Source organism: Petaurus breviceps, unplaced genomic scaffold (genome assembly GCF_028583685.1).
Source record: "Petaurus breviceps papuanus isolate PSGF00001 unplaced genomic scaffold, PetGlider_PUasm1.0 90762, whole genome shotgun sequence".
Lineage (NCBI taxonomy): Eukaryota > Metazoa > Chordata > Mammalia > Diprotodontia > Petauridae > Petaurus > Petaurus breviceps.
The window spans coordinates 4,105,369-4,129,591 of NW_027187339.1; the positions used below are offsets into that span (position 1 = coordinate 4,105,369).

The 24,223-nt window shown below is 38.1% G+C and overlaps 1 protein-coding gene across 7 annotated transcripts in view; it reads right to left on the reverse strand.

Annotated features, from left to right (window-relative positions):
• The window catches only part of KCNMA1 (potassium calcium-activated channel subfamily M alpha 1), a 917,791-nt gene that overhangs the window by 36,077 nt on the left and 857,491 nt on the right, over positions 1-24,223 (reverse strand). For 4 of the 7 annotated variants that reach the window (XM_069068323.1, XM_069068324.1, XM_069068320.1 and 1 more), the window contains 2 exons: positions 7,795-7,908; positions 2,442-2,572 (listed from right to left, as the gene is read on the reverse strand). In XM_069068323.1, the coding sequence (XP_068924424.1) occupies positions 2,442-2,572; positions 7,795-7,908 (245 nt within the window). Of the gene's footprint in view, positions 1-2,441; positions 2,573-6,927; positions 7,012-7,794; positions 7,909-24,223 lie in introns of all 7 variants that reach the window. The other 3 variants (XM_069068322.1, XM_069068316.1, XM_069068318.1) reach the window with 1 other exon arrangement.

Here is a 24,223-nt window from a genome sequence, read left to right on the forward strand (position 1 = left end):
AGCTGTAAATGCCTACCAACTGAGGCCATAGAAAATGTGCAATGGAAGTATAACATTATAGATACAGCATTGGACTTGGACTTGGGAACACCCGAATTCACAATTTCATCTCAGACACTAACTATATAATCCTTGGCAATTCACTTAACCTTTTGTACCTCAATTTCCTCCTCTGTAAAATGAGGGGGGTTGGATTTTTTTGACCACTAAGGCCCTTGACATGTCTAAATTTGTGATCCTATATTAGAAGTTCTCAGCCGGGGGTCCATGTTGCACATTTTGATAACTGAATGTCAATATAACTAATTTGCTTTGTAATCCTATGTATTTTATCTTATGTATTTGAAAGCCTCATTCTAAGAATAAGTCCATAGGTTTCCAGTGGGAACCATAAAAAAAAACTAAGAACTACTGCTCTACATAGAACTTTCTTATGGGGTTGAGAAAGTGTTGACCTGCATTGTTAGAGGGTATTTCCTCTCTCAGGAGTTCCCTATGCCAATGAAATCACAGGATTGGTCCCTACCCCTGTCATGGAGTACATTTTAAATAGATGGACATAAGTCAATCATCTGCAGGTAAAAACTGATAACATCTACCTGTGATATTTATTATTGCATTTGTTTCATTCTCCCCTAAAGTCTCTGTTTTGGAAATGGGAAATATCTAGTCAAATGGTCCAATTTGGAAAATGATTTGCAGCCTCACTCTCTCTGATGATGAAGAGAGTGATGTGACTCCAGTTCTTATGTACTTATTATCACACACACATATACACACACACATACACACACATACACAGCACCAACACCATCACCTACATTCCAATGGATGTCTGTATGAGAAGTCAGAGAGCATTGCTACTGAACACCTACATTCCATCTTTGGGACAGAGTAATTTGAAATAAAAAATCTGAAGGAGAATACCTACCTAAAGGCAATGTCCCCTTTTATAATTTTGCTTTTTAATTTTGATAGTGCGGTTCAAAGCTCTAAAGGAAGGTCACCTATAAACATTTTAATCTTCAAAGAACGTAAATGGTCTTCTGAAATCTTTCTAATTAAGATCAGAGGTAAAATGAGATTTCTAAAGGAATGAATTGCTGAAATGATTTTTAAGTCAGAGGTGCAGTATATTAGGCCTATTTAATGACGCTTATCTTGTATTGTTTCTGCAGTCTCCCTCATTAATTCTGGTCTTTTCAGGTGTGCATGAACTAGGTCCAATGGGCTCTCTGCCTTTGTTCCTAGAAGAGATACCACTGTAAGCCAGGAGAGCAGGATGCAAAGTTGTTGGATTTGAAGGTCTCCAAGAGAATAGACCTATGGGAAGTCTGGGAGAAGAAACATAAACAATCTACCCACCTCATAAGACATATATATATATACATATATGTATACATATATATACACACTATATATATATACATATATATATATATATATATATATATATATATATTGAGTCCTCTGGTGGGAAAAGATGGAGGTACAGACCTCACTCACATCAAGGCAGGTAAATGGCATAATGGACTGAGTGTTGGACAGGAAGTCAAGAAGACCCAAGTTCAAATCCTGCATCAAACACTAGTTTCATCACCCTGAGCAAGTTACTTAATGTATTTGGGACTGAGTTTCCTCATCTGGAAAATGAGAGAGTTGGACTTAATGATTTCTAAGGTCCCTTTCAACTCTAATCCTATGACCTATTATTCTAGGAAAAAGAATAAACTAAAAAAATTAAACTGAAATTTTTGTTTTAAACTGTAGGTTGGTTTGTTTTTTCTAATGCATGAAGCAAATTAAACATGTTTTAAAAAGTTTTGATTTGAAGAGGTCCTTCTCTGATCTATTTTGGTGAATTGATGAGAATTAAGTAAAAATAAGGCTTTAATGTATAACAAACCTATTTTTTTTTATTCTAAGGAAAGAATTCATAATAACCCTAGTCTGTTTTGACATACTTTCCTTGTTTAATAAATTAATAAAAATGGCAAATCTGAGTTTTCAAGCTATCTACAATCTGACTAGATGGAAACCTTTATTATCCCATTCTTAAGCAAACAAATACCTTGATTCTGAAATATGTGCTAAAAGAAATAAACTGTTTAAAAGAAACATGGATTCCAAATTAGAAGGAACTTCTAAGGTCATCTTTTACTCCAGCTCCCTCTTTTTACAGGTAAATATTTGAGCCTCAGTGAGTTTAAATGACTGCACCAGATGGGTAGTAATAGTCCCAGGATCTGCATCCCCTTCCTCCAATTCCCAATCTAGTGTCCTTTCCACCAAACCATCACTATTACACCCTTCAATCTCCTGACAGTTTAGGATTCACTTCTGCCTTTTCAGAACCTCTGTCCTTTCATTTCTCTACATCAGTGTTTCTGGCTGAGGTTCCTCGCACAATATGGAGGCAGGGACCGAATTTTCTTACTTACCGCACTCATGAGTGAGTCCAGGACACTAACAGCAAATGCCGTCCCACATGCAAATGGCTGTGTGAGATACAGCTCCGTATCTGGGTCATCATCATCGTCTTGGTCCAAAAACTGAACGTTAGTATCATTCACTAAAAAAGTCATAAGACATCAATCAGTGACCAGTGTCTCGCCTTGTGAGTTAAGCTAAGTGAATAAACAAATAAAAAAAGCCTGGCATTATAATGGCTTAGAGGCAATAAGCAGTCTCTTTGATGGCACTGGAAATGAAGCTAAAATGGAGGGGGAAATATGGATCCTGGAGTGGCAAGGGTGGAAGTGAGGGGGGAATAGAAATTGTAGTTCTTGGATTCATGAGGTAAGCCCCTTGGCTGACATCATAGGGACTCAAAGAGTGGGGATGATTTCCTCTTGGATGACTCTCAGATCAATGGCAAAAAGCAAGGCCTTCTTGTAGGGATACCATAAGAGCCATATCTTTAGACTGACTGAATTCTTGCTCAGACAGATAGTGGCTTTCAGCACAGAGAAATAAACTGGGATTTCTCCCTACTATCAAATTTGAAGATCCAGGACCCCCAAACGGTGATGAGTAAAGAGTTCACTATGCAAGCAGATGATCTGAATATATCATTAGTTGCCACGCTGGATTTTGTCTTGGCATGGCCCCAGTGCTCTTCACATAGCAGATGTTCATTCATCACCAAGTGGCTATTAAGTGCCTACTGTGTGCTAGATACTGTGCTGGGTACTGGAGATACAAAGGCAAAAATGAAAGAGCTCCTGTCCTAAAGGAGCTTCTTTTTTACTGGGCACTTGCTAAAGGCTTAATGTTACCACCAACCCCAGAGCAAAAAATCAAGGTGGGCAACATCACCAGCAGATATGATGTTTCTCATCAGCAAAAATAATGTGAGGCTTTTGGACTATATGGGGTGATTCAAGCTCTCTTTTTTCTTTCCCAAATGACTTACTCTCTTATGTAATTCTCTTTAAATAGACTGATGCCAAATTATGTGGCCAGTAAAGACTCTCCAAGCATGAAACTAAAGACTGACTGATCATGTCATAGAGATGTCATCAACTTAGGAAAGATAAAGTGACAAATTGATGTTAGTTCCCAATGTGACCTCAGGAATTGGCATTTGTGTGTATGTAATCTATCTATCTATCCATCTATCTATCTATCTATCTATCTATCTATCTATCTATCTATCTATCTATCTATCTATCCATGAAAGTAAGTTAGTAAGTTGAAGTTCTTGATGTCCTAACTTCATCAGCAGTAACCCTTTTTCTTGGGATTTTTTTTAAAATCTCTCCCATGCTGTAGTCAGTAACAAGAAAAAAAATCTAAATATCAGTGCCTTATCTCAAGTCTTTTCTGTTTGGGATAGAAGAAAGAAAAAACAGAGAGAAAGGGAGGACAATAGCATAGAGTTAACCTTTAAAGATCCCATTCTGGTTTTCTAGAGTAAGATGTAGAAAGGTACGATATTCATTAACCATCTTTCCAACTTTACTCCATATTCATTCCTTCTTCACCCCCATCATTAAACTAGAAGCTATTATATTGTTTCTCTCATAAATTTTCTAGTTTTCCATTTGGTCTACCATTCTGAGCGTTCTGACTTCTTACTCTTTTCATTGGGCACTTAGAAACCCTAGTTTCACGAGAATGTCCTAGGGTGGATTTTTTTAGTGGGTATTTATAATCTCTAGAACTCAATCCATTTAACCTAGGATATATGGTAGGCCACTGCTGGTTCTTTCTGATGACACTGGTTCACATTGGAAATGAATAAATAACCCAATGACAGATGGACAAAGCTGTAACTAACAACTTCTTCACTCAGGTCAAGTGGAAGAAAATATACTCTCAAATCACCTTTACATTCAGTTGAGTATGGGGGAAAGGTCCCAGTGGTCAATGGTGGGGAGACAGAGACACTAGGGGCTACTGTGAAACATCTGATGAGGATATAGGACAAGGCCAGAGAAGGTAGCTCACCTCAAAGTATGACTACCAGAGGAAGGAAGCATGTTATTTCGTAGGATGCTATTTCAACTGTTAATATGTTAAACTCAGCTATTTTTGTACCTTATGAGTACTGTTAGCATCTTCTGAATTCCCATAACCAGGGCGAGGTCCCAGTCACTTTACCCTAGCTATGGCTCCACTGGAGAGAAGACATGTGCTTCTGACTAAGGATACTTTATGATCTGTTTTTGAAAAGTAAAATCCAATTTTGTTTATAATAGCAGCTCACAAGTGTGAGAAATTTAATGAAAAGAAAATCATCATCAGAATGTGGGCACCCTGAATGGTTGCTGGTTATTACATGTTTGCCAAGAAAATGGGCAGGGGGTGCTTCTGGGTCCTAAGGAGAAGGAAATACTGCAGTTTAGAGAGAGAAATCAGTAATGAAGATAAATGGCATATGGCCAACTCTTCTCTTATGACATGTTAGAACATTTAAGTCATAAAAAGAGCTATTGGGAAGATTCTAAAGAAAACCCTATATACAATTCCACAATTTTAAAGGGATATAGACAGTTGAGGCTGGGAAATTGTCCAAGGAGAGATTTGGGGAGTTTTAAATTCTTGAAAATAGGATTTCTAAAGCTAAATGAGTATTCTTAGCAAATAATAGGGCCTTGATGATTTTAGTTGGTTTTGGAGCAATAATTTCATGAAGAGAAGGCTGAAGGGAGATTAAATTATAATTTTTAAATGTACAAAGCATAATGAAATAAAGTTGATCACTATCTTCTCTTCCTTCCTATTGAAGAGAGTAGAAGTGATATGGGCATTTGGCATGGAGTCAGCAGACCTGGGTTCAAATTCTGACTGTCACTTATTAATTCTGGGATCTTCAGTAGGTCACTTACTCTCTCTCTCTCAGGCTCAGTTTTCTCATCTGTTAAATAGGCATGAGACTATGGGGATTACCTATCTCACAAGCTTTCCATGAGAACAGAATGAGATAATGGCCGTGAAAGCCCTTTGAAACTGTTAAGATTTCTGTACACTTTACAGAAATGTCAGGTATTATTATGGTTAAAACAAGGAGAAATGGACTTCAACTCTGGAACATGAGATGGTGTGGATATAAAGAGTAATTACTGATCATGAAGACTGAGAAATACCATTACAGGTTGAAAGAGGTAGAATCATTTTGAATGAGATCTTTAGAGAAGGCTAGAGAACCCCTTCCTCAGCTGGGAGGGGGGTCTTTCTCCTAGGACAGGGGCTTAGATTGTATGACCTCTTGAGGTTTACAGACTTAAGATTATGTGACAGTCAATTCAAAGACTGAAGCTCTCAGGAAAATGCTATAAATATTAGAAGACACCTATCCCACAGTTGCAAACAGAACAGAGACACTTTACTTTTGACCTGAGAGAGTTTCGTTCTGATAAATAGTCACATCTACGATAATGCAGTGTTGAATGGCTGACAATTTATTCCTCGGCTTCTGGACATCTTACAAGCAAGATTACTGTGTTAAAAGCTCTCTTGTTCTGAAATATATTGGGAGACCAAGAAATGGATTGTGAGTTTCATTTGCCATTTGAAGGAGGTGCTTTCCCCAGCACTTTTACTGATTCTATCTGTCTGGTTCATAAGACCAATCCCCCATTTTGACACTTCCTGTTACTCATCTGGGTCCAGAGTGTCATTGACCAAGTCATGGGGAGTCATATATGAACTTGACAAATTTAGCTGCTGCTTCACACTTTTATCTTCCTGATGAGACTCTATTCTGAATTTTCCAGGAAGGTCTCTGGACAAGATGGGGTCAGACCACTGGGGCAGTGCTCTGCCATGGTGGCTGGCTAATCTAACCCTTTCAACCCCTCTCATAAGCTGGCTTTAAGAAGAAGGTATCTCCCCAGAGCTCGACTGCCTTGGTAGCCTCCAAACCTGGGCATCTGAGACAAGGTCTAGTAAAAGAGGTGAATAAAGTCAGAACAAAGGAAAATAAACAGCTGGAGGAAAGGCACAATCTTTGGTTTTGTATTTTGAAATTTTTATATTTCTTCTTTGACTTCCTATGAGAGTTGTGAAGATATGTCAGTCAAGCTGACAGAGGGTTGGAAGAAGAAAATAAAAGAGAAAAGGGTGGGGGGGTGGAGGAGGGAGGAGAAGGAAGGGGAGGGAGATGTGCTAGGAAAAAAGAAAAAAAGACCCAGGCCAAAGAAAATGAATTGGTGTGAAGATGCTATAGAAACAGCTGCCAGGTCAGCCGGGTGTGATCAAAGGTTTGCAGATGCTGGGTGGGGAAAAAAAAAGAAAATCATTAAGAAAGGCCAGAGCAAGACAGTTGATTCCAACCAGAGCCGCAAATAAAACACATTCAAAGCAGCGCCATGAGGGTAGCCTCTCTGTTACAGCCAGAGAAAGAAAGAACAAGCTGATGAGGGCTGGAGCACCAAAGATAGAACAAAAGACACCAACGTGAAGGCAAACGATACTTCTTACCCAGTTCGGTTATCATGAGAATGTGCGTCCCACTGTTTTTTTCCTGATTGATTGAAACCAAAGGCAGAAGTTTGCCAGGCTTCGCTAATAGGGTACAACAATTTAGGGTGAGGGAGGGGAGGGAGGGAAAAGAAAGTACAGAGACAGAGAAAAGGAAGGGAGTCAGAGAGATACAGTACTGACAGAAAAGGACAAAAGGCCCCCAGTGGTATGTGCAATGGGGGGGGGGGGAGATGGGAAACAATTTAATGGTTTTGCTAGTTTGCCTTTGGCCACCCAGAGCTCAGTAGATGTTCTTTTAAATGCCACCTCCTGATAGTCCAAGGTCCTTAAAATGCTAAAGTCTATTGGGCCATAGTGGCGTGAAATATAACCTTAGCTTGTATGGAGGGATTAAACTGTAGTCAATTATCCTTGGGAAAAATAAGCCTGCTTCTCCAACTCACCCAGTTTCTATGACTGGATGATCTTAAATTTCATACAAAGGTGGGAGAATTTACCTCATTATTTCATTGCTGTGATACCCAGAAGAGATGGTCCCTTGTGGCTGAGGCTAACTTACTAAACCATTATAGAAAATGGGATAGAACTCATCACTAAAAATCCTCCTCTGCTGCATTTTCAGGAACAGATTCCAATAGGAAGGAAGCAGGAATTCAGCCTTTATTGAAAATGAAAATTTTCTCAACCTTCCCACCACTTCCCCAGTACCAAGATGTCATGTAGCTTTCTCATGTATTCACACTAACTGTCTATATTCCTGGTGGGATGTTTTCCAAAAAGAGAAAAGGCATGGAATTGAGCTTATTTCCTCCTTCCCCATATGAAGGAGGAAAAAGAAAACAGGTTGTAAATTCAACCCCTTACCTAGCTCAGTGATGATGGGGATGTTGACCCCAGTTGTGATGGATGGCTGACGTAACATCCCGTGGACTGGACTGTTGTCTGGGGATGACCTGTCCATTCCTGGTGGTGTGAACCCTGGAAGACAGTAGAGAAGTGAAAATTAGGATTAGAACATGACGGATTGAATTTAGAACATAGTGAAAATCTAAGCAAGGTAATTACAGCTTAATAAAAATTTGAGTGACAAAAAATAAGCACATCCAGGATCTCCTCTGAGGAATATTAGAGACGCAAACAATTTTATTTGCTTTCTAATACAATTCTAGACAAAACTGACTTCTGATATGGCTTCATAGAAAGCTGTTATGAAACCAATTGATTACAGTAAAGTAATCAGTGTAATTGTGTGGAAACACTATTGAAAAGCCCTAGTGTTGATTAAAATAAAATAAAATAAATGTTTCCCTAGGCATGGGAAATGTACAAACTAAGATAATCCTAGAATCCTAGAGTCAGACAGGACGTCATGAATCTCTCCTACAATATCACAAGAAATGGTCATCTGGGTTCTGCTTAGAGACCTCCAGCAATGTAAAGCTCATTACCCCATGAAGTAGTCTATTCCAGTTTTGGACAGTTCTAATTGTCAGTAAAGTTTTCCTCATCCAATATGTAGCTGAAAATTGCCTTCCTACAATTTCTACCCACTCATCCTACTTTACCTTTGGGATAAAGCAAATTGCAATACCTCTTCTACATGGCAATACTTCATATATATGAAGCTGGTTATATTTTCCCCAAGTTGCCTCATCTCCAGGCTAGCTATCCTCAGTGCTTTCAACCAATGCACGTGTAAGACAATTTCAAGTCTCCTCATCATTCTAATTGAACTCCTATGAACCTTCTCCAGTGTGTCAAATTTTTTTCTTAAAATATGGTACCTGTACTCCAGACCTGGGAAGAGTACATTTCCCTTGTTCCATAGACTACCTAAGATTACATTTACTGTTTGGCTACTAGGTCACAGTGCTCTTCATATTGACTTCACGCTGCATCCAGATCCCCTAAGTCATTTTTACATAAATGGTTTCCTGGCCACATCTTCTAAGTATATAGCAAATTCGAATTTATCTTGTGCTCTGTTATGACTATCTGATTTTTATCTCTTCCTTATGCAGAAAATGTTTTCTCATCTAGAAAACATGAATGTTCCCCCTCCCTTTTTTCTGTGATAATTTTCATTTTTGTAGGATGATTGACTTTCTAAAAGACTTTTAAAAAACAATCTATTCTGCCCCACTCACAATACAGTTGAGAAAAGTGTGGTAAAGAGTGGTGATGTGACTTTCCCCCAAAAGACGTAGTTTGCAATGTCAGAAGCCTACAATGCCCAGAAGTGATGGGGTATTAGCAAACCTATAATTAGTATTCAGGTCTCTTGATCCTTAAGTCAATAGCTGGTTGTTCTTTTAAAACTAAGATCAAGATAATGTATTTATCTTTATTAAATATAAAGGCAGTATGACATCGTAGATTGAGGTATGTCCTTGGGATCAGAAAAACTTGTGTTAATTCTTGTCTCACTATGTCATATGGATGCTCATTAGAGAAGTTCCTTTCATTCTCAGTGTCCCAAGCAATTTTCTACAAGACTGTAAGACACAAAGGAATAATTTCATCACCAGGTATTTCACGTAGGAGTGAAATCACAGGTAAGGAGAAAATCTGTTAATTAATAATTAAAAAAAATAAATATCAAGACTTTCACCTACTATCCTAGCCTTTTGAGACCTTTTCAGATCCTCATTCTGCCACCCAAGATTATTCGTGGGTATTGGAATATCAATGGAAAGAAAACCATTCATGAGCAATTTTTGAATCAACAAGTTAAATCATCAACCATAAATCCATTTTTGACATCTGCACTCTATTTACATTCCAGGAACAAACTTTCAGTTAATTGTTTCTTTTTCCATTCTTCTACCTTCCATCTTTATCTCCATCTCCTTTCTTCCCTCCATTTCTTCCTTTCCTTTCCTCCTTCCATTCCTTATTTGCCTCCATGCCCTCCATTCTCCTTTTCTTTTTCTTTTCTCCCTTCTCTCATCCATTTGTTGTTCCTTCCCCCTACTTTCTTTATACTTCTTTATTTTATTCTCTTCTTTTCTTTCTTCTTGTCCTTCTTTCTTCCTCCTCTCCTTCCTCCATACCTTCTTCCTTCTCTTCTACAACCTATTTTCTTCCTCTCTTTCTTCCTTTTTTAAAAATCATGTTGACTACCCTGAAGGATTTGAGATAAGGATTGACCATTGATTTTGCTACCCAAACCTACAGTGAACTCTCGGACTTACACACTAAGTCTAACAAGTGGATTTCTGGGTATAACCAATTTGGAAAGTAGCCAGTTTGATTTCTGTTTTTTTTTTTGGGGGGGGAAGGGCAATTGGGGTTAAGTGACTTGCCCAAAGTCATATGGCTAGCAAATGTATCAAGTGTCTGAGGGTAGATTTGAACTCAAGTCCTCCTGACTCCAGGGCTGGTGCTCTATTCACTGCGCCACCTAGCTGCCCCTTGATTTCTGCTTTTTTGATTCCTTGGTAGTTGGCACTATGGGTCTCAATCATTAATACTGAGTATTTTTTTATGTTTGCATAAATATATTTATGTTTGCATAAATATAAGTCAGGGTTATGTGAAGTAAACATATACAAGAAAAATGAGAAAATCTTTAGGCTACTAGGAAAGTTGAATGGCCATCTCATGTGACTTTGATAATTTCTTAGAATAATTACTAAGCAAAGCAGGAACAATTTTTATTCAGCTGAAATTAATTTTACAGAGGGCAGCATATGGTAAATGTTACTGTTAGCTTAATTCAGTAAGTGCTGATTTGCTCCCATTCACACAGAGGGCAGGTATGATGGCAGGGTTTGCATTAACTTTGTGTGTCTCCCCACCTATCTCCATAGCAGATTGCTGCATAAAATAACTGAAGAATTAAATACTTGGGAATGAGAGGTCACTTGCTTTTTTCCCAGGTGCCCAGGACAAAGAACTAAACACCTACCATGAGCTGCCTCCAGATAAATCAACTTCAAATATACCCCAAAGGTTATTTTATCATCAGCTTCCTGTTTTTGCCAAATTGTCTTTCCAAGGTGACATAATGAAATAAAGATGATATTGGCATTTTAGATATCTGGAGTTTTATGGAAATCATCATCTCTCAGGGAAAGAACAAATCATATATACTGAATTCAACCTCTTCATGTTCTAAATAAAAGAAACTGAGGCTAGAGAAAAGAATTTCCAGGGCTGAAGTATAACATTTTCTTCTTGTAATATAAAAGGCATGAACTGAAATAAATAATAATAATAATAACAGCACCAGTAAAAATAGCTAATATTTAATTAGCACTTTAAAGTTTATGAAGTTTCATGCCCAGGTTCACAGAACTAATAAGTGTGATTTGTACTCAGGTCTTCCAGACCCAAGTCCTAATGGATACTATCTCTATCCTTTATACCACAAAATGGAAAGATCTTACTTTTTCTTTCTCCTGGACATAACTTTATTTCGTACTTTCAGAGGAAAAAAAATCCTTGGCTTTAGTTAATTTTCTGTTCCTGATTGAACTTCATTTTTATTTTTTTCCCCGAATGTATTTTGACCACAGTGAGTTATCTTTTTGAAAGACATAATGGCATCTTTGTTGAGGAAACTAGGGAGAGCTTCAGGGTCCATCCTTCTAGACTCAAGGAAAACACACGTTTTCTGCCAACTGTATAACCCAGAACATGGATTTAAAATACTCTCTGTTTCCCCCTTCTGGAAAAGTGAAGGGAAAACCTGAACTGTTTTCATCAAAAGTTTCATTCAAAGGCATGAAAAACTCCCAGTGACAGCCATGCGGATTCAGTGAATATGACGTTTTTGAATTTCTTCAACTTGACAAGTAAACACCTTAAATCGGTAATGCTATATGCATAATACATGGCCTGTATTTTGACAGCCATCATGGAATGCTGACTGGAGAAAATACAGGTTTGTACATCAAGGAATAGCATCCATAAAGCAGGGAGAAATTCAGGTCACAGGATATTAGGAAAACTGTATTTCATTACAGAACCTGGAACAAGCTAAGGCAATGCTTTTATTTTATCTTATTTAAAGACTCCATTTTCAGCTGTGAAAAGACTCGATTCTTTTGCATGAAACGTTTATTTGGAAATGACATGCCCAACTCCTAGTCTGACTTCATTTTGCTTTCATATTCCATTTCCCTTCATTCCATTGGTATTCACAACTGTCAAATTGGCAGGTGGCCCATGGCTGGCCCTTCTCTCAGCATCACCCCAAGGATGGGAGTGAAGGTGGTGCACTTGGCTTGGGACATCCATCAATATTTCTATGTTCCTGCAATCTCACTACCATGTGTACTCTTTTTCCCTGAGATTAGCATGACCTACATATGCCTCTTCATTTTGGGTGATCCGTTGCCATGTTATGGCATAAACCCTTCACAGATGATCCATCAAACATGCAAAAACCCTTCTCCAATATCTTATGATTCTGTAAAGGGCATATGTACAATCTCCGTATAGAAACCATTGCTTTGGATAAGTGACCAATCTACCTTCTTTTCTAGTTCTATGTAGCTGATAAAAGTTCTTATTGTCACTCCATCCTCAAAAGTCACCATTAGTAACAATCTTAAGCCTACTACCACTTATTGTCTTTTGTATTCTTTGTGATTTGCCATTATTCCATGATTCACCTCCAGACAGCATTGCTAGAACATGGGCTTTCTTGATGGGAAGGAACATGGTAAATCACTGAAACCTCTACAAAATTCCCTAAATGCATTCTAGTACATTCTCTTCTCGCTCATTTCTGAACCAAATGCATCGTCCAGCTACAGTGCTGGCCTGTTGTCTTGGCTACCATCCAATTAAATGTCATAATCTGGGTGATATGAATTGTTTGTCTCTTCCTGTGTGGTCTCTTAGAGTGATCTCTTCTGCACAGCAATGGATTTCCATGAAGAGGGCTTAAAGCGCTCTGTAATAATTACACTATCATTTACAACTATGAACAACTGAAGGGAAGAATGGGGAATTGTCCTGTCCCATTTGGATTCCCCCCATCCTTCCCCCCCAAAAAACAGCCTTTATGATAGTGGTGAACACTTTTTATTCCTTATTTGATATTGATGGTGAAATGATCATGGAACACAATTATTTCTGTGGTTCAATCTTCTCAGGATTCTTGTATTGGCTTTCCATACACCTGGGAGTTGCTTTGTTGGAGAGAAAGTCTTTAAAGCTGCTTTTTTCTCTATGGAGTCAGAGGTGTGTGTATGTGTGTGTGTGTGTGTGTGTGTGTGTGTGTTTTGTTACCAATGAAAAAATCACAGAAAAATTACATTTTCTACATCTCTCAGTGAAATGTTTGGATGTGAAAACATGATCTGTTACAGAAAATTTTTTGAGAAAACCTGTTTATTCCTTTCTCATAACTTTTTTTTCAAGGATACCCTCCCTATATCCAGAGATCATTTTTATAAAAAATAAAGAGAAGAGAAAGTAGGCACATCAATTGGCAGTTGCTGACGGCTTGTTCAAGGAATCGTGCCATATTTATTTTTTCTATTCTTTTGGAATATGCTGCTCTGAGTTATCTTGAAAATAAGTTCCTGAATGTCTTCAAAATGTTTCTTCCTCTAGAACAAATTTCTTTGAATGTATTTAGTCAAATCAAATCATTGCTATTCAATTCATTTTTTTATTTGCTTCCACTTTTATTCTTTTCACATATATATGTGTGTGCATATAGGAGTATGTGTATGTATATATGCATATATGTGTATATATTGTATGTCTCTTATAGTACTGAAGTATTGGCATCTAAATATAGTAGTTCTTGTTTATTTAAATAAAACATTATTTTTTTTTTATTCTTGAACTAAAAGCTTTAATAATGACTCTGGTGAAAACAGCATTGGATTTGGAGTCAGAAAACATAAGCTCAGGACTTAATTTTATCACACTCAAGCTATAGGATCACTTCACCCCCCTGAGTTTCTGTTTTGCTTTCTAGAAAATGGGGAAAATAATATGCGTTCCTTCTACTCATTAAGGTTTTTATGTTCATCAAGCAAAATAACATAAGTGGAAATATTCTGTAATGGTAACACAATACAATATAGGTAGTTATTATTTTGATTTCAATGTCTACCTCCTCCTTACCTCCCTCTCCCCAGACAAATACACATTTGCTCTTAGAAAAGGAGTAGGGTTTCATTTTAATACCTACTGTTTGGGTGTCAATGAACCCTTAGAAATAATACCTTCTTAGGTATCCTACTATAGGAAAATTAAAGTCAGAAATATGGGGTCTGCCCCACATTTTAAAATTTATTCCCATTTTCTCAATTGTAATTTATTTGGAGGGGTAGGACTCCTAGCTTCTGAAAAAAATTGAAGTGGTGCCAATTGACCTCATCTATACTATTCATTACAACAGGAGTCAGAAAAAATACATCTAAATTTTGTCTTGGTTACTGAATGCCATGGCCCTTCCATGTATGTTTTCAAAGGTAAATAAAAATCTTCTTTGACCTTAAATCCTTGCCATTGAAAAACAGCATTCTATCTCTGTGGGTCTATACCACAGGACCATGAAATCCTCCGGGGATCCTAAGCAACATACAGTGAATAATGAAACTGCGAAACATGACTTCCATTAGTTAGACTAATTCATGGGAAATTAATTTTTAGGAAAAACATTGATTTAACTGGGAGATATGAATAATGGAGAGAGAGAGAGAGAGAGAGAGAGAGAGATTCCCTCAAATCTGATAATTTCCTCAAATCAGTGTAAATCACATCAAGAGTAAGAGCCTTCCATCCTGGACTCATGCCTCCATAAAAGCATCATTATTCTTTTATTTGGGCCTAATTGGGTGGGATGATAATGAAGTCATGAGAGTAACCAAAATTATGAGTGATCTTCAAAGACAAACTCTTCTTCCCTGTAGCCCCAGGCAATCTTGAATTCCACATCCTAGATGGTTAGAACATTACCATTCACTCTCTTAAGTAACATGCTTATACAACGTCTCCACTAAACCTAACCTTCCTTATTTACATTAATGGCACTACTGTTTTTGATTATCAGAACCTATTAATTTTACTCCCGAAACACCTCTTGCACTATCAGTTCAGGTGAAGGTAGGTGGTCATATTTCTTACAAGAAGTATTCCTCTGTGTGACCTTGGACAAGTCACAACCTCAATTGCACTGCATTTCCCCCTCCAAAACACAAAAAGAAAAAGAAAAGAAGCATTTCTATCCTTAAAGGTACTCCTCTATCATTTGCTTTTCAGACATTTGTCATCCCTCTTTTATCTGTTTCTATTACTTTACTCTGGATTCCTTTCCACCATCAGTGGCCAAACTTAATTTTACTCTGTGCTGAACCCATCCAAGCCCAGGGACTTGGATTGCCCATAAAAAGGCCTAGTTCACATCATTGGCTAGCTGAGACTTTCTCTTCCAAGTACAGTGATTGTTCTGAAGACCATATACCACACTGCCTCTGTCTGACCCCAAAGGGAAAATTGGGAACAAAGAAGGAAAATGATCACAGAGAAAACCAAATTTTTGCCTACATGTCAGGAACAACTTACTAACAAATAGGACTGCACAAAAATGAAAAGATCTGCCTCAAGAGGTGGTAAGTCCCACCTCACTAGATGTCTAGTTAAAAATTTAAGGACCATTTGAGCATATTAGTGTAAAGAACCTTTTCTGATGTGGTTTAGGTTAAATAGTTCTTGAAGTTCCTGACAGCTCTAAAACTTGTGTGATTGTAGGAGATGCAATCTTACCATAAACAGCCCTAAGGAATAACCATTCCCTTTCATCTGGACATTTCTAAATACTTGAGGGTCGTTTAGTCCACCCTCCATATTTTATAGTTGAGGATCTCAGGCTCAGAGAAAGGAAACCACTGGTCTAAGATTTCAGAGATAGTCACAGATCAGGAATGTGAATCTGGGATGAATCACTCAATAAGCACATGTTAAGCATCTTCTATATTCTAGGCCCCCTACAAATTCAGTGCCTTTCTCCCCTCACCAGCCCGAGCATGGATGGCACTTTGTTCCCTTCTCCTATTGGCCTGCTCCCCTCTTCCCTCTTCCCAACCAAGGCAGTCAACCAGGGCTGGATTGGCCATACCATTTTATTGCTTTCACCTTTAAACAATAGTAGGGAACAGCAGAACAGGGACCCATTGTAGTTAGGCTTAACGCACTTGTGTAGCACCAAAGCACAGTTTAGTACATATAATAAATGCTTTATTACATTGCTTTTCCTTGGGGAAAATACAAAGCACTTTCTAAGTCTTCCCTGGTGAAATCCCCCAGTGAGAGACAGAAAGGAAATTTCTTATCTATCATCTCCTATGGCAGAGATGGAGAAATGAAGACAAGGGTTTCCCTCTCTTTCTCTCTCTACTACGACTTCCATATATTTAACATAAAGGAATTGGTTCAAATGTAAGTCCAAATTAGCTTTTATTGTGTGCATATAAATGATGGTTAGAAATCCATATGCTACGTTAAACTTGGGAAATAAATTAGCCTGAATCATCTCTGCATGCTGAGACAGGTATTCAATATGCCGTTGTAAAAGGAAAAGATCAGCGTTAAAAATGATCTAGAAAGGCATGTTAAAAATCAAGAGAAACATCTCCTATTACATCATCCAGGAGATAAATTAAATCTCCTATGAGTTAAAAAAAATTCTCAAGTCAAATGTCAGAGCAAGTGAAGATCAATAAAAATATTTTGATAAGTAAATGCAACAATGCTATTTAACACATGATTGGCAACTGCTGAAACATAAATTATACAAATTTCCCATAGCTGCTTATGGGAAAATTATGCAGATTAGAACTTGATTAGGCTTATATCATGAGACTCAATTTGGACTTTTAATCTATTAAGCTCCAATAAATGAGGAATCTGAATAGCTCCCCTGAGCAGCTACAGTAATAACCACAGCAGTCATTTCTGCAATATGTATTCCAACAAATTCCTCAGCACATGAAGGAAAGAAAATTCCATGTCTAGGAGCACAATTGCTTTTTAACTTGTGGAAAAAAATCCATGAGCACAGGGCTGATTTGGGAAATAGATTTTCATAAATGGCTGTAAGAGAAATCCAGCAAAAGGAAAGTGTCTGCTTAACCTCATAATATTTTCTCACAGCTGCTTTCAGTGACTTCCCATGAAGTTTGAGTCACCAAGTCAGAAGGGCTGGGCAGCTGACCTATGTTTCTCAATTAAAAAAAAGATTATTTAGCAAGAACGCAGCTATTCTGGAAAGTGCAGTGCCCAAAGGCCTTCCTACCTTGTTAGTTCCCACTTAAAAAGCCAAGGAAGGATATGGCACCATGGAGAGTGCTAGAGGTCAGGGGGAGATGGAGGAAAAACTCCCAGGTTTATTCAACCTACAAGTTTATCTGGGTTAGGCCAAATAACCTGGGCATGTTGTGATGGAAATGGGCATGACCATAGAATGATAACTATCTCCCACACAGTGCCTAGAGACATGAGGATCAGAGTCACACAGATCCCTTCTGGCTACAGAGAACATCCCTTTTATACTGTACCTTTTCAAACAAGCCTCTCAGATCTGAACCACATCACTGGGCCTTCTCCCAGCTCCAGGTAAAATACTTCAAATGCTCAATCTTCAGTGAAAAGAATGTTTATTGAATGCACATGAGCTCATCTTCATTCTTTGGATGCTATAGAAAACTTTTTTTTTTTTGGCTGATTTCTCTAGGACAGGGCAAAGGCCTGAGCTACAATTCTGATCCTTATTTCCCATTCACAAATGTGCTACATTGATATATTTAAGTACACTATTTTTCTGGAAACTCTCTCTTTGATGAATGTCCCAGGGGAAGCAGCCCTGCAGTCTGCTTACGGCACCTTTCATTTGTTAGAGCTTGGATTTGGGACAGGCAAACAAGACTCAAAATCCCTCCCGTGCTTTTCATTGCAAGCTATTCTGTGGGGACGTGAATCCAACTTACTTAACTAGAATACCCATGGAAAAATCATGCCCATATATGAATATCATCATTATTTGTCCTGTCTCTCCAACCTGTGGCAAGCTTCACAAAGCATGTCCTGAGTGAGCATCATGTAAAGTGCCCTCAAATCACCTTATTAAGATAAAGTCAGAGGGGGTAAGATATCCTGGCATGCAGTGAAGCTGATGTGCTACAGCCCCAATTCACCACACATCTCCTCATTGCCATTTGGGTATTCCTCAACTCCATTTCTTTCTAAATTACAGTATCCCAAAACATTAAGCTATACATCACTAGAAGACTCGGCATTAAATGGATGGAATTTTGTTACATAGAGATGTTTAGGAGCATTAAAAACAACAACTAACTATGCAGGGTCCCAAGGGCAATCCAGTTCATTTACTTCACCTACTTAATGCTGGGTCCAGCTCACTGTTGATTTTCAGTGTCTGAAATCTTGATGGACAAGCTCTATAGTTTTTTTCATCCAAACGTACATCAAAGGCTAGCCAATAGACTTTCTAAGTTCACTTAATTAGTTATATTTTTGGCCTTTGTGAATAGTTCAGTCAAATTCTTTTGAGGGATTATGACTCTCAGTTAGGAGGTATCATTATATGCAGTGAGTACAATGTCATCCATAAACACCTATCTCATTTCTATACGGAATCCTTCTCCACCTTGAATTCTGCCTTGTTTTTCCTCAATGACAGGGAAGAACACCTTTGGAAAGCATATATCTCCTTATTTTGTGTACCAGTTGACATGAATAATGAGTTGTTAATATCAAATGCGATCATGTTACCTACTTTTCTGTTTTAATCTTGCTATTAAGATGAACTTTCAGGCTTCTAACTTCAGTACCAATTTTTCTATGTGGGAATGTGTTGTCACGGAAATAATTGTGGGCTGGGAGTTGAGAAACTTGGGTCTGAATTTCAGCTCAGACATTTTTCTAGCTATAAGGTCTAAGAAAATTCATACCATCTCTCTGAGTCTCAGTTTCCTCATTTGTATGATGAGGACAGTGAGACATTGCTCACAGCACTATTGTGAGGAAAGTACTTTAAATCTTAACATGCTATAAAAATGTGAATTATTATTATGGGCAGAGATCTGTCCATGGTGGAAGTGATTACTGACTAACTGACTTGAGATTAGATACTAGTGTCCTGCCCATCTGTTCAGGGTTATTTTCCCTACACTGCCCTTAGAGTTAAAAATTAAAGCTGGTTTGCCAATTAGAAGATTCTCTTTCATGGTAAGTTACATTTCTTATAAACTACAGGAGTACTTTGCATTAGGGCAAAGACAGATGTATAAATTGGAAGTCAGCAATATTAAGTAGGTAAGGATAAAATAAACAGAAGACCCCCTCATGTTGCCAAGGCCACACTTTTTCTGCTTCTATTACACCCTTTGTTTCCCCTCCCTCTCATCTGAACATTAATCAAAGAAATGCAAAGAGCTCATTAAAATGATAGATCGACTTAAAAGGTAACCACCTCTACATTATAAATAGTTGCTTTATGTTCTCTGTGCTATGGGTTTTGTTTTTTCAGCATTTGCCATGCAGTTCAAGTGTCTTTTTTTCATTTAAAATGCCAAATGCCATTGTTCAGTTGTATGAGAGCCAATGGCAGAAGATAGAGTAACTAATCATGAGCAAACTAAAATGTCCATATCTGAAATGCAAGGAAAATTAACTCAGTGTAAAAGAAATATTTGCCAAGATATGCAGTGCATCCCTCTGCAATACATGTACAATAGCCTGCCATCACAGAAAACTTTCATCTAGTGATTTCTGCAGGGCTACTGTTCCATAAAAGATTCTAGGTATGTGTTTGATAAGCTGGAGAAATCGCTTTCCCATAAACTTCTGCTCATTTCTATAACATACACACATTATATATGTACATATATGTCTGATATATACACACATATGTGTATGTAGATGTAGATGTTTACATTTAAATCTATAGCTACATAAATACAAAGTTACTACAACTGCTGATTTCTTAATTCTGGAAGCAGAGTCCCACCATTCAGTTCTCTCAGAATACCAATTAAAGTCTCTTCTGAAGTATTCTCTTTATGTTTCTCCACAAGCTAAATGTTAAACTCAGTCCTCTTGGTCTTGGGCCTTTTTCTCTGTCCTGTAGCTTCAGTCATCACAATTAACAGTTTCTCCTCAAAATAGTAAAACTCTCAGTCTCCTCATGTATGTTTCATAGAATAACCACCCAACTCCATTGTATGTCTAATCTCTATGGGGCAGACTATGGTGATCCTTTTGGTTCCTATGGACACACAGCTGGCATCTGTCAGAGACAGATATCTTTTCAGAAGTAGAATTTTAAAGCCAATAAAAGGCCATGAAGAATAGAGTTTTTTTTTTTGTTGTTGTTGTTTTTTTATAAGCAATCGGAGTTAAGTAACTTGCTCAAGGTTACACGGCCAGTTATTTCTGGGTGTGGTGCTGAGTATCTGAGCCCAGATTTGATCCAGGTCATCCCGACACTGGAGCCAGTGCTCTTACTCGCTGAGCCACCTGGCCGCCCCTAAGCAATTGGGGTTAAGTAACTTGCTCAAGGTTACATGGCCAGGTGTTTCTGGGTGGGTGCTAAGTGTCTGAGCCCGGGATTCAATCTCCAGGTCTTCTCAACACTGAAGCCAGTGCTCTTACTCGCTGTGCTACCTGGCCGCCCCTAAAGAGAGTTTTTTTTTTTTTTTAAAGCAATCGGGGTTAAGTAACTTGCTCAAGGTTACACGGCCAGTTATTTCTGGGTGTGGTGCTGAGTATCTGAGCCCGGATCAAATCCCTGGTCATCCCGACACTGGAGCAGGTGCTCTTACTCGCTGAGCCACCTGGCCGCCCCTAAGCAATTAGGGTTAAGTAACTTGCTCAAGGTTACACGGCCAGGTGTTTCTGGGTGGGTGCTTAAGTGTCTGAGCCCGGGATTCGATCTCCAGGTCTTCTCAACACTGGAGCCGGTGATCTTACTCGCTGTACTACCTGGCCGCCCCTAAAGAGAGTTTTAAAGAGGAGAAGTGACTAGACCAATATCACACAGTGCATTAATGGTAACCAGAATCCAAAAGTTATTAATTTTAGTCCAGTGCTAGAGAAGTCAACATTTTTTGGGGAAGAGAAATGGTCTAGTCTTTCTTTCAAATAGCTGTCACTGCTCTCTATACAGCCTTTTCTCCTGTCTGACACCACTTTCATCTTCCAGAATTTTTTTATGCCAAGAAACTTTCTTGATAGAAACTTTAGTCTCCCTAGGAACATTACTAATTGACTCTTCTTTGCTTATGACATCAGATGTGTCTGAGTAGACCTTATCACTCCTTATAAAACCACTGAATTCCTGCTCCTTCCCCTCCTTTTGTTTTTCCACTGTTACTTTAGGAGATGAGCCGTCCTAGGCTGCCTCCATTGTTGGACTACCCCACCATATGGAGAGCCCCTGGGCTGGTAGTGGGTTGGTTTATGGCCAATTTTCCTATTCTCTTTTGGTGGAGGAAACTGGCCTCAGGAACACACATATATCAATGTGGAATGAACTATGAGAAGGAAAAAAAATTATATGAATGTGTATATAGATACATACACATACTTATATACCACACACATATGTGTTTACATGCATACACATACACGCATGCATATACTTCTATGTCATCCATGTATATATGTGTGTTTTGTATACTTATATAATCTACATAACTGTGTATGGATACATGCCCATGTATAGACATGTATATACACATATGCATACCTACACATACATGTGTATGTATGAAAACAAAGTTCTCACTGAAGAAATTGCTGAGGTTAATTGGTATAAAAGCATTTCCCCTGACTTTTGCCCTTTGTTTGATGCCATAAGTTATAAAGATCAGTTTACACGATGATATCATAGATGCCATGGCATTAAGAACACTTAACAGTATCCAAATACAAGAGACAGCAGCAAATAAGCAACTCAGTCTGTGTAACTTTGGACAAGTCACTTGAGTACTCTGCGCCTTGCTTTCTTCAGTGATGCCTTTATGATACCTACATCTTTTCAGCTCTGAATCTGGGATTTTACAAACTAAAACTAATTTCATCGCTCTGCAGATTAAGTTGGGAGTAGAACAGAATTCACAGTAGAACTCTATAACCAGTAGAATAGTAACTCCTTGAGGGCTTGGAAATTTTAAAATTTGTATCCCTAGTGCCATGTGTGTGGTGAGATCCACCTGATTTTATTGTGTAGGGAACTCCTTGGTGGTGAAATTTCCTCCACGGACTCAGATCAGCAATTCACTTGTAATTTAAAGTCTTAAAATATTGCTTAGGGAGTCAAGATGTTACCTTCCTATGGTCAAACATCAAGTTAACATGTGTTAAAGCCAAGACATTGGTCCCAGATATTCCTGACTCCAAGCCGAATACTTTATCTCCTTTATCTTGTTGTCTCCTGTCTTGCACACAACAAATATATAATCAATGCTAGTTAGATTGTATTGCTGAATGATCATACTTTCTTAGTAAATAGGGCATGACAGGATTCAGTCAATTATGGAAGCTCTTCACATAGATGGACGGAATGAACTTGCAAGGACTTCTAAAAGGAGCTTATTTCTTGAGTATCATGTGCTCCCCCAAAGAGATTTTCAGCCTCTCTCCCATGATCAACCCTTGAAGCAGTAACCAGAGAAGAAAAGCATGGTGGCTCCAACAAATCAAAAGAAGGTTCTTTTCTAAAAGTTTCTGTAATAGCTGAAAAGGTCATAAATAACCATTTATTAAACAAATACCATGGGCCAAGGCATGAGAAAATGCTGCAGTGAAGCCCCTGAGACCAGTCAGCAGAGAATCTAACAACGGGAACTCTCTTGTAATCCCTGTAATATATTATCATATGTTTCATTTTCTTGAAGTTATCTTCATAATCAAGACACCATCCCAGCCATGGTGGGCTTTGTAACTATTTTTAATTTTAATTTAAAGAGCAATTAAAGAAAGACAATGGATACACTGGATAATAAAGTAAGTGATTAGCAGCATGCAAATGACAAAGGCTTAATGATAATATGGCTCTAGTCTCCAAAGAGCTTGTCAAGAGAAAGCCCTTCCTACACGTGGCTGTTCAGCTAATGCGTCTCAACCCACAATTACAACATTGCTGACACCATTAACCACTGAAACAACATCCCTTCCCGAAATCCTTGTTGTCTCATTAAAATGGAAAGGGTCAGGTAATTTACCAGCTTTGTATGTCTAGTTTTGTTGTTGGTAATTAGCAAACATTACCTAGCATGGACTCCCACTGGGAACTAGGGAAACTTTGTGAAATATTAAAGAGGAAATTCTTTATATTTCACTGGAAAACTGAAAATATATACCAAAAAATAATCCGTGAATCTCCCCATCCACTCAGAGGAAACAAAAATACTCATTTGCATTCAGGGAAGGTGACACTTGTGATGGATGTTGTCCAAATCAGAAACCTGAGTCATAGCTATTCCCCTGCCCGTTTGGGTGGTATTTCCCTCTTCTTCCCTCGTCTTTCCTAAATAACATCTTAGAAAGAGGAGTTTAGGGACATGACAACCACTAAAACCAAACAAGACGAGATCTTTCTTTGGAGTGTTTTATAATTTAAATAAGCTAGAAAATTGTTTATTAGAAAGCTACTTATATTAAAAAGCAGAAATTGGGGGAAATTCTTCCTCTTGTCTTAACCCCCTTTTCTCTACCATGTTAAAGCCTCCCATTCTCATGGTAACATAGCCCCACTGATGTTTGCTACAGTTCTGTGTTTTCGGGGAGTAGAATGGCATCTTATTCTTTAAATGGAATTTTTCTAACATAAAACACATTCCAATAAAAGTGAACAGAAAATTATGAATTCATTAAACTACTTTGGTATCTTGTGCTATATATAATATTTATACTCCAACTACTGTAAAATATGCTTTAATATCTTTAGGCAACTATAAGGACTTAAATATTTATAAAATGGCTAAAGATAAAGTATGGCCCTCTTATTCCTACATACAGATGATGTAAGGCATGCAATCAAAGACAATAACACTTCCAGCCCATTTGTCATCTTAAAGGAGCCTATCAACCCTGGATCCCTTGTGTGCCATTGGCATAAGAGTTGTTGCCTACATAGGCAACTCTAGAGGAGTTTGCTTCTTAAAAAACTACCAAGAGTGCTATACTTCACAGAAAACAGGGTTTTCTGAAAATGGAGACAAAACTATAAATTTGCAGGCAAAACAGCTCCAAGAGGGGCTTCAAAATACTGCTGTATTTATCTCTGGGACATCTGGGAACG